The 14,099-nt window shown below is 43.6% G+C and overlaps 1 protein-coding gene across 1 annotated transcript in view; it reads left to right on the plus strand.

The window, feature by feature from the left end:
• The window catches only part of LRRC66 (leucine rich repeat containing 66), an 18,172-nt gene extending 17,460 nt beyond the window's left edge, over positions 1-712 (plus strand). Inside the window, exon 6 of the mRNA XM_012724022.1 lies at positions 4-712. Coding sequence (XP_012579476.1) covers positions 4-144 — 141 coding nt within the window. The 3' untranslated portion in view covers positions 145-712. The remainder of the gene's footprint in view (positions 1-3) is intronic.
• The last annotated feature ends 13,387 nt before the right edge of the window (positions 713-14,099 follow it).

Below are 14,099 nucleotides of genomic sequence, written 5' to 3' on the forward strand. Positions count from 1 at the left end.
GATCTTAGAGACTTGCCATTTTCAAATGTGGATATTTCACCACAGACACCTCCGCCACGTTCTGCCAAAGTTCCCTCAGATTCCAAGAGTGACTGTAGTGAGATAGACTCAGTCCACGAATGTGAAACTTCCACCAGAGACTAAACACTCAAATGACATTACAATAAGATTCCAGAAGGAGCAAAATGAATTTCAATTCTTGGGGCACTTATGTAAATGAAAGACTTGTGTAGCCTCTTGAGGACTGTGAGACCAAAAAGGCTGTAAGGCAAACCCAGGTGTTCCAGTCCTGTGATGCTGAACCTACTCTTTAGTGTGAAAGAGGAGGGGAGAATATTTTGAAGGTGGTTCTAAGAGTCAGGTACCAGCATTACAAGAATTTCCAAAGAAACCCAGTTCACAAAGAACTCAAGAGCACTTCAGTAAAAGAAATCAAGTAAATGATCAGAGAACAATAAGCTGCAATTAGAAAAGGGCAATTCTGATATTTATAGTTCAATATAGACCCGCACCTGATGGGAATTCGCTGTAGGTGAAGACCAGCTCTGCCTCCACAAAGACAACACTCAACTCGCAATCAAGGGGAAGTCAAATAACTTTGCAGTACATGCTGAAGCACTTTGATGGAACCACTAAGCAGATTTTTAACAAATTCTGCCCAAAGACTAGCATAAATTTTTTTTTGGAGTTGATCATGCAAAATTCAGAGACTCAAAGCAATTAAAAATTTTTAATGTTATGCTGAAAAGACCATTTTCTATCATAAAATGTAAATTAAAAATCAACTCTCTAAAGGAGAGCTGACATTTTCTGTAGAAGTAAAAGCTACTCTACTATGATCCTTGGTGTGAATTTCCAAGGTAGGCAGTCAGGAGCGGTGTCCTTATCTTTATCAACTTCAGGAATTTTTTTCTTTTTCCTGTCTGACACTCCTCTGTGTGCTCTCTTCAAGTACATTTCTCAAGGGTCTGTTACCAGCTTTTACTTATGTCACCCTCACCACTCTCCTTGGACCCAACTGCTTCATCACCAGCTCCATATACATCATGCCAAGAGTTGCATGAAAAGGCCCAACCTCCCTCCCAAACTGCAGACTCACAGTCTCAACCCTATTTGCCCAAGTCCATTTAGATCCTTCCCTTATTTCATTATGTCTGCTGTAAGTTTCACGTTTAGTTGCTTGGCATGACTGAAACTTGAGGCCCTCTACCTCCAAGGCATTTCACCTTGGGGTCTGCCTCCACACTGCTTCCAACTTTAAGCTACTAAGCTCCATAGATTCCTTTACCCCAATTACCTTCTCTGTTTTAGCTTCATTTATTTCAATTATGTTGCTAGTTCTACTAGTACACAAATGACCATTAAAATGCATCTTACTTCTCATTAAGATAAAGCTTTCTGTATCTTGTTAACAAAGTATAACTAATTACCAGCCTAACACCTCTATCCTGGCATATCTTCATCTAAGCAGCATCTGAAAAAAATCCCAGTATAATTTATATTTACATGTTTCTAAAACTATTAAAAATTGGCCCCAAGCCATAGATCAATGGCTACAAAACCAAAACATGAAACACTAAAACTTTATAATTTGACCTATACTGCGCACCTTAAGCTTATATGGCACTGTAATCCAGCTAAAATTCACTAAAACTGAAAAAAAAATCTTCTGCTTCTTGAAGAGGAATGAGTGCCATAAACGATTTTTTTTTAATGTTATCTCCTACAAACACTTCAGGTTCAATAAATTCATTGTAGATCAAGTTAACAAAACTTTTGCCCTAATCCTCTAGAGTGGGATAAAATCAAGGGAGTATACAGGAATCTAGAAACTGCTAGAATCAACAAACAGGGGATACATGTGAGCAAATAGATGTTTGTGTACTGCCAGTCTATTTAAAAGGCAAAATTTACTCAAGGCTACAGTTTTCTATGACTTGCCCTCAGACCCTCAGGAGGTAAAGATGGTATGGGGAGGAGTCCTCATAGAGAGTGAATGAAAAGTTTTGATCCTCAGGGCTTTGCACTAGATTAATAGTCATCAGAGGCCTCTGTCAGGCCACAGACTTAAAAGAGGTGTTCCCACAAGCCTGTCCACTAATGAGGGAGGAAAGTACGATCTTCCTGTTGCCTGAAAAATCTCATATTCATGAACATTTAAGGACATGACCTCTGGCTACCTGGACCTAGATTTTGCACAAGCTTTAGCCAGTTTGCATCCTTCAAATTTCCACTTTACCTTTTTACTACTCCCTGAAAATACTAGGTGAGGTGGGCAATGAATGTGTTGCTGAATTTTAAGGCACTGCAGATCCCTCTGCAAAGCAAGGTCTCACATAAATTTACAATTTAGCCTATGATGAATGTGCTGCAGTGACCAGAATAGACAAGGATTTTCCAAACCTGGGCACAGAATCTTTCAGTTTCTTACTGATATGTATCTCATCTGCCCTCGTGTTTATATATCAACAATCCTGCAGCTATACATACAACTAAACATGAAGAACATCTTTTCTCATTTGAATAAATACATTTATAATTGGAGAATCAATCATTTAGGGTTTTTCTGCTGTGATGTGAAATTTGCAGTACTGAAAAACCTCACATTATGCAAAATCACACATTAAAAGCCTTGTGGACTAAAGTTGGCGAGCCCACTCAAAAGATAGGTGACTTTGTGATGAGTGCTCCAAGAAAAACAATCACTGTAACCTTGGATATCACCTTGGATGACCCAGCCAGGCAGCCAGGCATGGCTAGAGGTTGTGACAGTAGATATTAATCATCTAACAGGAATGCTACAGATTAGGGTCCTCCCTGCTGGCAAACAGTTTGAAGCACAGCACTATGAAGCTGGCCGCAGCCACTTCAGCACTAGTTTGATCCCAAGCCAGGGAGGTGACCCACATGGCCCAGCAGACCTCTCCTGACCTACCCACTGCTCCCTCAGCAGTGTAATTTATCGATCTGCCTGTTTTGCTCCCCACTCTGTCTCTGGTGAATCCCCTCACACCCTGCACCTCTGGCCTATATCCAGTTGTGTATGAATAAATAAATAAATAAATAACTTAAGAAATAAGAGATACTACAGATTAGAGCAGTTTCGGGGTGCTGGAAAGTGCAGTCTTCCTGGGTACAGTATCAAGAATGCCACAAAAACTGGAATGGACCTCTCTGAGTCTCCCCAGAGAGTCTGGAACAGGTGAAAACACATCTAAATAAATCCAGCTTCCAGTACAATAAGGATTTCTTTTCTTTCCTGCTGAAGGTTATCATTCTCCTCCTGCACTTTTGGTTCACCTGGTCTTGAAAAAAAAAAAAAATTCATGTGATTGAGCTTGACTTCTAATTGCCATGATCTAATTCATATCACTGAAACATACTTTGTGAAATCATCCATTTCTCCCCTCTTTGACCACGCAAAGTACATTAAGAGCTGGAGGTGATTCTTCTACCTCCTGGCCTCTGAACTAACTTGTGACGTGTTAACCACTAGAGGACAGAGGAAGCCACATTGCAGGCGTCTGGGATTGTTCTAAGCTTTGCAGCTTCTCTTTTACATGCTCACTCTGGACCAAGCCTGCCACCATGTAAGAAGTCCGACTGCCTACGACCGCAGTCTGGTAAGGAAGCCCATGCTCACCATGTGAAGACGTAGCATGGAGAGGGACAAGTCCAGCCAGCTCTCGTAGCTCCGCACTGGACGGCAGACAATGCCTTGGGCCCCAGGGACCACCTGACACTAGTCCAATAAAGATCTGAAGTAAGAACAACTCAGGGGAGCTCCTAAACCATCAGATCTGAAATGTAACAGTAAATCTTCTAAACTTGCAAGTTTTAGGATGGTTTGTTCACACATCATTCATTATAACATAGCATCATATACTGTCCTAAGCTGTAAAAATTAGACATGGGGATGCTGAACAGACCATCTCCAGTGTTGTGTTGGATAACCAGAGCTGGGCTACCAAGTGGTGGAATTAGGAAAGATTCTTTTCACATTATATGAGGGCACATTAATACACTTTAAGTTTAGCTTTAGATGTACTAGATAACGTACCTACTAAAATACTTAGTTTCTATCCTAGAATTAAATCCTGCCTTTTCTAAATTTGTCAAGACAGAGAATTATTTAAAACTTCAAGTCAAGTGACATAGCTACTTGTTTGTTTCATCCTTCTGCACAAACAGGGAAAAGAAATTAAGTTCAAAGTAAAAGAAGTTAATATTAACATAGAGAAACTATTGAATGAATAATAAACTGTAGCTTTGCTGTGATCTGCCGGCATAGTTGAAAATATCTCATTACTGATTGCTACTCAAATTCTTTTGTTTTGATATACTGGGCTTGATATATAAACAAAATTTCTTGTTCTGTTTAGGTTTTGAGATTGTTAGGGAACTGGTTATTTTTACCACCACTATCACTTCAAATACCAGAAATTAAAATGTACCTTCTAAAGTGTTGGTAGAACCAGAAACAGCTTTTAGCAAGGAAAAGAAAAAACACAATTTGCTTTGTCTCTTTGCTTTTACAGCAATTAACAAATGACACTTGTCATCTTCTCTTGCCCTTTGTGACTTTGAAAACTTCTCTAAAAACCACCTTCATGAGTATTGACATGCAAACAGACAAAAGAGCTTCATATTTCACATGAAAGTAAGGAGATACTTTTATCTAAAGCAATCTGGTAACAAGTGAGCTCTGATGACTTTACCCTGGATGATGGGGAAACACAGCCCCCCAAAGCCAGCCACCAGGCACACGCTTGTCTTTCTTCCCTGACTCTGTCTCAATACTATTGTTTAGCAGATGTGCACTTGGCTGAAGCATGTTCTCTTTCAACAAGTACAATTCCAGCCTGTGAGCTAAGTTTTGAAGTGTGTTCTGCAGGCCAGATTATAAATGATGCCTAATTAACTAAATGCACACTTAGGTGAAGCAGTGTTTGCTTCTAGTTCCTCTTAAAAAAAAAAAACCCACACACTTCTGGGACCTTCCTGGTGGTGCAGTGGGTCAAAGCATAGCCCTGTAAGCTAGCACAGCCGCTTCAGTGCAAGTTCGATCCTCCGCCCCAGAGGTGACCCACATGGTGCCACAGACCTCTTCTGGCCTTCCTGCTGCTCCCCTCAGCAGTGTACTTCATTGACCTGCCTTTTCTGGTCCCCACTCTGTCTCTGGTGAATCCTCTCACTGCCCTGCACCTCTGGCCTGTACCCCCGCTCTGCATAAACAAACAAATAAAGTCAACACAAATACACCAGCTGCATTAAAAAATAAAACACACATTCCTTTCTTTTTTTTTTTTTTAAGATTTATTTATTTGTGCATACAGAACAGGGGTACAGGCTAGAGGCTCAGGGGCGGTGAGAGGCTTCACCAGAGACAGAGTGGGGAGCAGAACAGGCAGATCGACGAAGCACACTGCTGAGGGGAGCAGCGGGCGGGTCAGGAGAGGTCTGCCACGCCATGTGGTCACCTCCGGGGCAGGCGGGAATCGAACTCATGCAGAAGTGGCGTTAGCTTCTCAGTGCTGTGCTTTAACCCGCTGCGCCACCAGGGAGGGCCACATTCCTTTCTTAAAGAGATTTTTGTTCTTATTTCTCTCCAAAAGAGGCTTGCATTATTCTGTTATCTTCCATTCATCTTCCTTGCCATGTGACTTCACTGCATAAGTGAAGTGTCTGTGTCTGAGCCCAGGGCCCAGCTCCACACATGCCCTGAACCGGGGTAGCCAACCACGCCCGGCAGTTACCCGGTGGCCTCTATCCAGACTCTGTGAATATGTTGATTTCAGACCAATTTTTCCATTAGTTTTACTGACAGCGGGACAGGTTGAGATTGGAGGGAGTGGGTTGCTAAGGAGACCATTGGGGCATTAGTTAATAAAGAGGGGAGAGGGATAGACATGGAAGGACCACCTGGAGAGGTATTATAAGAGAAGGAGTGTTGATTGACCAACCCAGTGCCTGTCACCTTGTGAGTGTACAGTAAATAAATATTTGTCAAACACATAAGAAAGGAATGAAGGGAGGGAATGAAGGTGGAAGCAGATGGCTAATTTTTCTATAATGAAGTGCAGAAAGTCCTTTTAAATCGAGATTAATCCTTCCCTCACCACAGCCTCTCTCCATGCTCTCGATTTCTTAAAGAAACAGGGTAACTGGCCTGTAGAACACACTTCAAAACTTAGCTCCCAGGCTGGAATTGTACTGTGCACAATTCCAGCATGGTGGTGCAGCGGGTTAGAGCACAACACTAAGAAGCTAAAGCCACTTCAGCCCGCGTTTGATCCCCGCCCGCCCCGGAGGTGACCCACATAGCACGACAGGCCACATGACCCACCTGCTGCTCCCCTCAGCAGTGTACCTCGTCGATCTGCCTGTTCTGTTCCCCACTCTGTCACTGGTGAATCCTCTCCCCGCCCCGCACCTCTGGCCTGTACCCCAGTTCTGTATGCACAAATAAATAAATCTTAAAAAAAAAACTTAGCTCAAAATCTTCTCCCCTCTTTAGGAAGCCTCTACTGATTGTTCCAGAATCAGCCTTCCACATTCCTTTCTTTGTGCTCCAGTTGTTCCATTTTGCCTTTATTTCATGCCACTTTGTACTATATACCCTTCCCCTTCCCCCTCAATCACTGCATCTCCAGCAAGTTTCCAGGACAATTTCCTTTGAGAACTTATCCCTTGCCTAAAGACATCTGGCTACTGCAAGGCTTCAGGCTGACTTGCTTACTTTCTTAAGTTATCTGAAAGCCTTCAAACTTAAGACAAAAAAAATGTCTGCTAAAGTTAGATTGCTGAACAGCAGCTTAAAGGTGGACCCCAAGATTGTTTGAAATGCATCATGGGACTACATTTCTGCCACACCCATTTTATAGTGTTCGTGGGTTGTTGTGTCAGCAGGAAAGTCACACTGTAGAGATGTCACCCAGAATCCGCTCTGGATGGCCCCGTCAATGCTTAGCTTTCCCTCTACCCCTCGGGTCATGGGCGTTTCTGCAGACTGGCTCGCGTGGCAAGGAGGGCTACTATCAGAGATGTAGAGGTCATTCTCCCCAGAGTGTCTCAGCACCTTCCTCATACTCCTTTCCAAGGAAAGGGGGCATCTTCTACAACAAACGCAGACACTGGATCCAGGCTAGCAGCTGGCAGTGGCACAATTCCAGCCTGAAATTCTCCACCTTGCCTTCTGAGATAAACTCCACAGACCTCGCTTTGAAGTTCAGAACTTCCTTGTTCTCCCTCTCCAACACTCACTCCATCCAAAGGAGCCTTTATGTCTCTCCCTCTCGTCCCCCACTGTCTTTCCCAGTAGGGGCCCTCCCCCTCTGGTGGGCCCCACCAGCGCCAGGAACTGGGAACCAGACACCCAACAGCAGAGGCAGCTAAAATGGCCCTCACTTGCCCTCCCCACCCTTTTTGAAGGTAAGCAGCTGGAGTGTGTTCGCTCTGGAGTTATTCCTGCCACAGACCAGCCGGCTGTGGCCAGTCCTCTAGAACCAGCTTCCCTGGCTGCTCCCACAGCCCTTCTTCTGTCCCCTACAGCACAGTCTGCCCACTGCCCACCTGACTCCCCTAACGTGGGAAGACCAGCACAGCAGAAGACCTTGGAGACAAAGGGAATACCACATTCAACATCTCCCTCTTCCCTGAGAGAGGACTGGCAGGGTCAGCTGCCACGTGACTGCAGTGAGCGCTGCCAGCCAGGAAATTACAGGATGCCCACGGGAGTTTGTCTTTCAGGTTAATAACTACCTTCTTAGTATTTAAGTGTGGCTCACACAATATATGCTGACTCTAAATTGTTTGTCATTGTTTACATAAAGTTTAACTACAACTTAGTGACTAGTATTTTACTGGGTAATCCTATTTTAATATTTAAGTAAAATGAACTAAACCTTCCACGCAAGGTACTCAGTCTGAGTTCTGCTGGTGGAGGGAAGCATCTTACCGCACTGCACTTGAAAATGTGATTAGATGCATGGTGTGTTCTGCGTTAGGCATTAAAGCGCATACCAGCCATGCCTACGAAGCACTTCGGTCAAAGCCTCCACAATGATTTATAAAGCAGTAAAAATGGAAATTCACTCATACCCAAATCCAGAGGGGGAGAAAACCCAGAGTGTCAAGTCCTGACTGCAGTTGCCAAGGAAAAACAGAAAACACGACCAAACAAAATAGCTGCAGAAGCATTTCCTTGCACCAAAGCAAAGACTTCGTCACAGGGAGACTAAATTATGAAAATGTGTGCAGTTACAAAGAGCGTCTTCCCCAGGGAATGCCCTTCTGGAAGTTCTACCACAGCTTGCCCCACCTCTCCCACAGGCCCCACCTGCTCCTCGGCCTCCTGGCTTCAGATGCACGGGCTTGGACTTTGGCTGATGTAGTAGCCTGCCATGAGTTACTTTCAGTTACCACAGTGACACATGGAAATATGCTCTACTTTAGCTTGCTCAATTGGGAAATGCTTGTGAACTTTACACTCCATTCATCTGAATGCTTGTAACATGCAAAATGTTGTGGGAGCCTCCAGCTGAGGATGGCCTGCAGCATTTGGGGACAAGGAGCTCGGGCCTGCACCCACACAGTCCACTGTCAGCTAGCTTAGAATCCAGAGCGGAGGATTTACAAAGACAAGTATCAGAGTCCAGATGCACAGAATGTGCTCTCCAGAAAAACCAAGTCCATGTTTGGGTACGGGAAGGGGGGGGGTTTAGGAGTGAGAAGCTAGGGAGTTGGGAAGTACGTAAAGGACTGGCTCAGACTCTGGCTGTGGGGTATTTTGAGTGGAGGTCAACTGAGGCCCTACGGAGTTGCAGGAAACTTTTACCACTTCTTAATTCCCTAGAGGAATGGACCCCGGAGACCTTCGGTTTTTACCAGAAATAACCTCTCCATTACAGAGTGTCTGGTCTTTGTTGTGCTATGAGGCCCCTCCTCCCCTTGAAGCCCCCGGCCCTCCTTAGCTCAGGATATATATCCCGTTTTCCTTGCTCACCTTGAGCTGCATGTCGGTGTGGATTCTACTTACACATGTATTTAAATTTGTTTATTTCTCTTCCTAGTCTGATGTTCATTTCCTTATCAGAGGAAAATTTTCTTTCTTCCCCAGAATGTGTATGTTAGACTTCTGCCCCTACTATAAAGTGGGTCTACAAGAAAGACTACCTATATATTGTGACACCACATATCTGAGTAATAAATGTTAAATCGGGGCCTCACTGGTGGCACAAGGGGTTGTCTCCACACTGTGAAGCTGTCCACAGCCACCTCAGCATGAATCCAGTCCCCAGTCAGGGAGGGGACCCCCATGGCCCAGCAGACGGCCCACCCACTCTCCCCTCAGCAGTGTGTTTCAGTCAATCTGCCTGTTGTGCTCCCTAGTCTGTCTCTGGTGAATCCTCTCAACCCTCACATCTCTGGCCTACACCCCAGCTCTTGTATGCATCAATAAATAAATCTTTGAAAAATAAATATATAAATGTTAAATTGAATTCAAAATGTCATATGCTATAGGCTTTTGTGAGTCAGAAGAGGGGAAAATGATTTACAAATTCATGAACCAGATTCAATTTACATTTCGTTTTGAAGGTCCAGCCAATTAGGAGAGTCTAAAGCTACAGATGGAAGCATGTGGGAATTTTGTCCCAGACTGTTCCCTTTTCAAAAATGACTAAAGAAACATGAATTCAATCTCTTGTAATAATGACTTCACTCAACAGAAATAATGATTTCTGGGAACTACAATATGTGCACAAAATCTATCACACAGGAGGAGATGCTAAAGCATACTTGTATATGAATAAGATTATCACAAAACAAAGCAATGTTTTGCTATAAATAAGCTCCTCTCCCCCAAATTCTCCAGGGGGCCCCACTGGATGCTCACAGGAAATACTGAGGGAAGAGTAAACGGATTGTCATGGCCAAGGAGCACTGAGGTTGGGGGCTGTGTCACCTCTTTTACAGCAAGCCTGCTCTGTCCTGAGAGAAGTCACCTCACTCTCATGCTACTCCCTGCAAACAGAGCCCTGAGCTGGTCTGGGAAGTGGGGTGAGTGTCTCACGGTACTGGCACATCCAGTAAGGATCCTCAGGGCAACTTGTCCAAGAAGATCAAGAATCAGTCCCTAGACTATGTGCACAGACTTGGGGCGATCCCTTCTCGGCATTGTGCCCAGGTCTCAGGCTAGCTTTTGAGGACAGAGGATGAGAGAGTTGGGGGGCAAAGAATGGAAGCTACTCCTAGCTTTGAGGGATGGTGGGAGGTGAGAAGGGACATCAGGGGGAGAAGTGAGAGATGCTTCCTCCACGTGGCGGCAGGAATTGGGTCAGATGAGACCAAGAAAATGCCAATGGCATCATGGAGGGCTCTGGGGTATCATCTCAGACACCCCCACACAACCGGGGACCCCAGCCAAGCAGAATCAGTGGAACAGCATACTTAAAAGATTGGAATTGGAAGTAGCTTTGCAGAACTGCATGGCTCAGACCCAGACAATCCCCCAACCACCAAGAAGAGGTGGTTTTGTGTCTCCCCAGATTGCTTTGGCTACATATTCTTGCTGCCGCAGGACTGCCAGCAGCCTGGATCCTTCCCACGCGCAGGCTCAAACTCGCATGGCATCACTGCCTGCAGTCCTTGGCTTCCTCAGGCATGTACTAGCAGCCTGTACCCCGGCCCCAGAGGCTTAACACCATGTGGCACCACACTTTCCTCATCTGCAACATCAAGGTTATAATATCATCTATTTCAAATGATTGATTTAAGGATCAATGACTCAACATATACAAAGCACTTTGAAAACTGTGATGCTAATAAGCACGTCGATATGCTTATTGTCATTGCTGTTTTATTTCCAAGTTAGATTCACCTCATCAAAATTTCCACATGAAGCAGAGTAGTTAGGAGATGAAAATATTTAAATATCAAAGATGTACAGCCTTGGAATTAATTTTAAAAATAATTATCAAGCCCCTTTTGTGCCCTAAATCACAACAGAGTTGCAAACATGAGGCCACCCAGTCTACGACGCAAGGGTGGGAACTGAGTCCCATCCAGAGCTCTTTCCAAAGTGCTGTACTCTGTCCCATGCTTATCACACAAAGCCCTTCATGCCAGTGGCCTTGATCAAACCAGAGCCTTTATTGTGATAATAACCAAGCTTGAATCCAGAAGGCAGCACAGAAGCAAAATATAAGAATTTGGAAGTTCCCACTTTCTCCCAGTGCCATTTCACTGTCTTTTGACTTTGATTCTTTATTCCATAGCTTCAGGTGCATTATAGTTTCCTTCTGCGTGCTCCTCCCCACAGCCACATTTAGTGGAAGTAGAGGGAATAAATGGGAAAGTTCTTCCAGTTCTTACTGAGTAAACTTAGTTTATACCATCTCTTAATTCTCTAGAAAAAGTCTCTTAATCAGGGAGAATTAATGTAACTTTCTGCTAAGCTCAAAGCAGTTTTCTTTTAACAGCTAAGCATTCATTGGGTCACTGATCTTTGAACTCTGCCTTTTCAGATTTCTGGATTCGAGTACTTTCTGCAGAAACTTGTCTTTTCCTCTCCTCTGCCAGTGCCGCCCACCATGCTGGGCCCTTTTTATATCCCTGCTGATTAACACAGGGGTGCTATAGTGCTTTGCTTAAAGGGTAGCTTTGTAGTGAGACCTGGGCTTGAACCCTGATTTTAACTTTAAGGAGCAGAAAGTGTTTTGGGGGGAATTGCTTATCTTCTCTATATAGAAGTGTGCTGGAGTTGGTTCCTGGGAGCACATTTTGTACCTCTCTTTGCAATTCTTTGTTCAGGCCCATTATGTAGGCATCTTGAAATTGGCAGTGATGTTTTACACCATGTGTATGGGCAAACACTACATTTTAGGATCCCTTCCTCCCTAAGAGGATTGTTAACTGGACCTACATTTCACTGCCTCTAAACCTTTCTTCACCTATGTATGGGGATGTCAATGGCATTGTCCCTTTGAGCCCTCCCTGGTGGCACAATGGGTTAAGGCGCAGCACTACCAAGGCAGTGCAGCCACTTCAGCACGAATTCGATCTCTGACCTGGGAGCTGACCCACATGGCGCAACAGACCTCTCCTGTCTTGCCCGCTGCTCCCCTCAGCAATCTGCCTGTTCTGCTCCCCTCTCTGTCTCTGGTGATCCTCTTACCCCCTACACCTCTGGCCTTCACCCCAGTTCTTATATGCATAAGCAAATAAATCTTCAAAAAAATTCAATGCATACTGTTCAGCTTTTCAAGATTCCAGTATTCCAGATGTTACTCTATTGTAGACATAAAACTAATTCAAGTGTCTGTATACCAAGTATAATATTGCAGCTTTGCTCAGAGTCTCTAACTCAGGTAATTTAAATTAGATGAAACCTTACATTACTGGTAAGGTTTTTGAACCAATCAGAACATGAAAAGATGAATCGATATGTCCTTTAAAATGTCACCTTCAAAGCTATCAGCATATTGTGATGACTTTTGGACTGTTGTTTTCAATGATTCCCACGCACTAAATTGTGATATGCTCAGAATGAATGTGATTTCTGGAAATAACTAAAAGTGATTCAGAGCCACATCTGGTGTTGATGACTGGAAATGTTAGTGACATCAAAAAACAAAAAACAAAACAAAAAAACTATGGCTACAAAATAATATGGCTTATTTGTAAATCTTTCTGAGGGCACTTCCAAAATAAATTCTGGAAATATTTTGAGCAAGGGAAGCATTATTGCTAAAAGTATATAGGTGCCCAAGCTGACTACTCTGAAGGGAAACTTACAAGTTTAAACGCTGCCATGAATAACTGGGGGGGAGGGGGAAACAAAATATTGCTTTCCAAGGATACCTCATAACTCATTTTCTTGGGAAGGCCAAACACAAGCTGGCAACCCACAGACTGTATTTTGGCCCACACTTTAGTTTTCTTTGGCTTGCTGAGTATTTTTTTTTTAAACACTCTGAATATTTAAATTGGGAGATTTCATTTCTTTAAATCTCGATTTCTTTTTTAATGAATTTTTAAAATTAAAGTAGCAGTATATGACACCCTGTAAGTTTCAGGTGTACATTATGACATCTAGCATGCGTATGGGCTACATTAGTCACTGCTAAAAGTCCGATTCTACCCTTCAGCAAATACCTGAGTGCTTTTACCTGTTGTACCCACCTCCTTTCCCTGCCCTTTCTAGTAAGCACTAATTGGCTTATACTCCAATAGGTTATTTTTCTTTCTTTCATCTCTTGGTTGATTTCTCCATGAGTGAAGTCATACTGTGGGGTTTTTTTTTTTTTTCCATCTGATTTATTCCACCAAGTGCAATTCCCTCTTGATTCATCCATGTTGTTGCAAATGGCAGGATTTCACCTTCTTTTTTTTAAGTAGTTGAATAGTGTTCCATTGTGTATACACACCACATCTTTTTGAATTTAATGAAGTACTGTTGCATTACACCCTTATTAAGATTTTGACAATATGAGCCCCCCCCCCCACCTCAGGTGTGGCACTCACGCAACACTTTATATCCTCTCATTTGTCAACAGCAAACAATGTTTGCTGTTATTTCCAGCTCTTGGCTCTCATAAATGCTGCTGCAATCACCTCATTTTCTAATAAACCACTAAAAGTCAGCAGAATTGTGCTGTCATTACCCACCATCCTTTGGAGCCAGGAGTTGAATCCCAGCTCTGCCAGTTTCTACTTGTTTGACCTTCAGGTTACTTAACCTCTCTGTGCCTCAAGACTTAAAGTAACACAACTTATTTTTCCTCAACTGAAAAACAGGGCTAACAATAATCCCTCCCACATGGAGTTATTGTGAGCTTAAAGTGCTATAAGCTATTTGGCTCCATAAAGCAAGTTGTCATCTGGGAATATGGTACCTTTTTCACGGAAGATGAGCAGAGGCTGCCCTGTTTATGTGGGGTGAAAGTGCCTTAATTTATCCCCGTTGTTCCCATCTGACCCCCTCACCCATTTATATTACCCCTGACCCCTGTGAGCACCTGCCATCTGCAAACTCTGCCTTAAATTCATGACTGGTCCAGCAGCCACACTTATGGAATCGCCTCCCTATCACAGCTGAG

Source organism: Condylura cristata, unplaced genomic scaffold, assembly GCF_000260355.1.
Source record: "Condylura cristata isolate star-nosed mole 26May11 unplaced genomic scaffold, ConCri1.0 scaffold00012, whole genome shotgun sequence".
Taxonomy (NCBI): domain Eukaryota; kingdom Metazoa; phylum Chordata; class Mammalia; order Eulipotyphla; family Talpidae; genus Condylura; species Condylura cristata.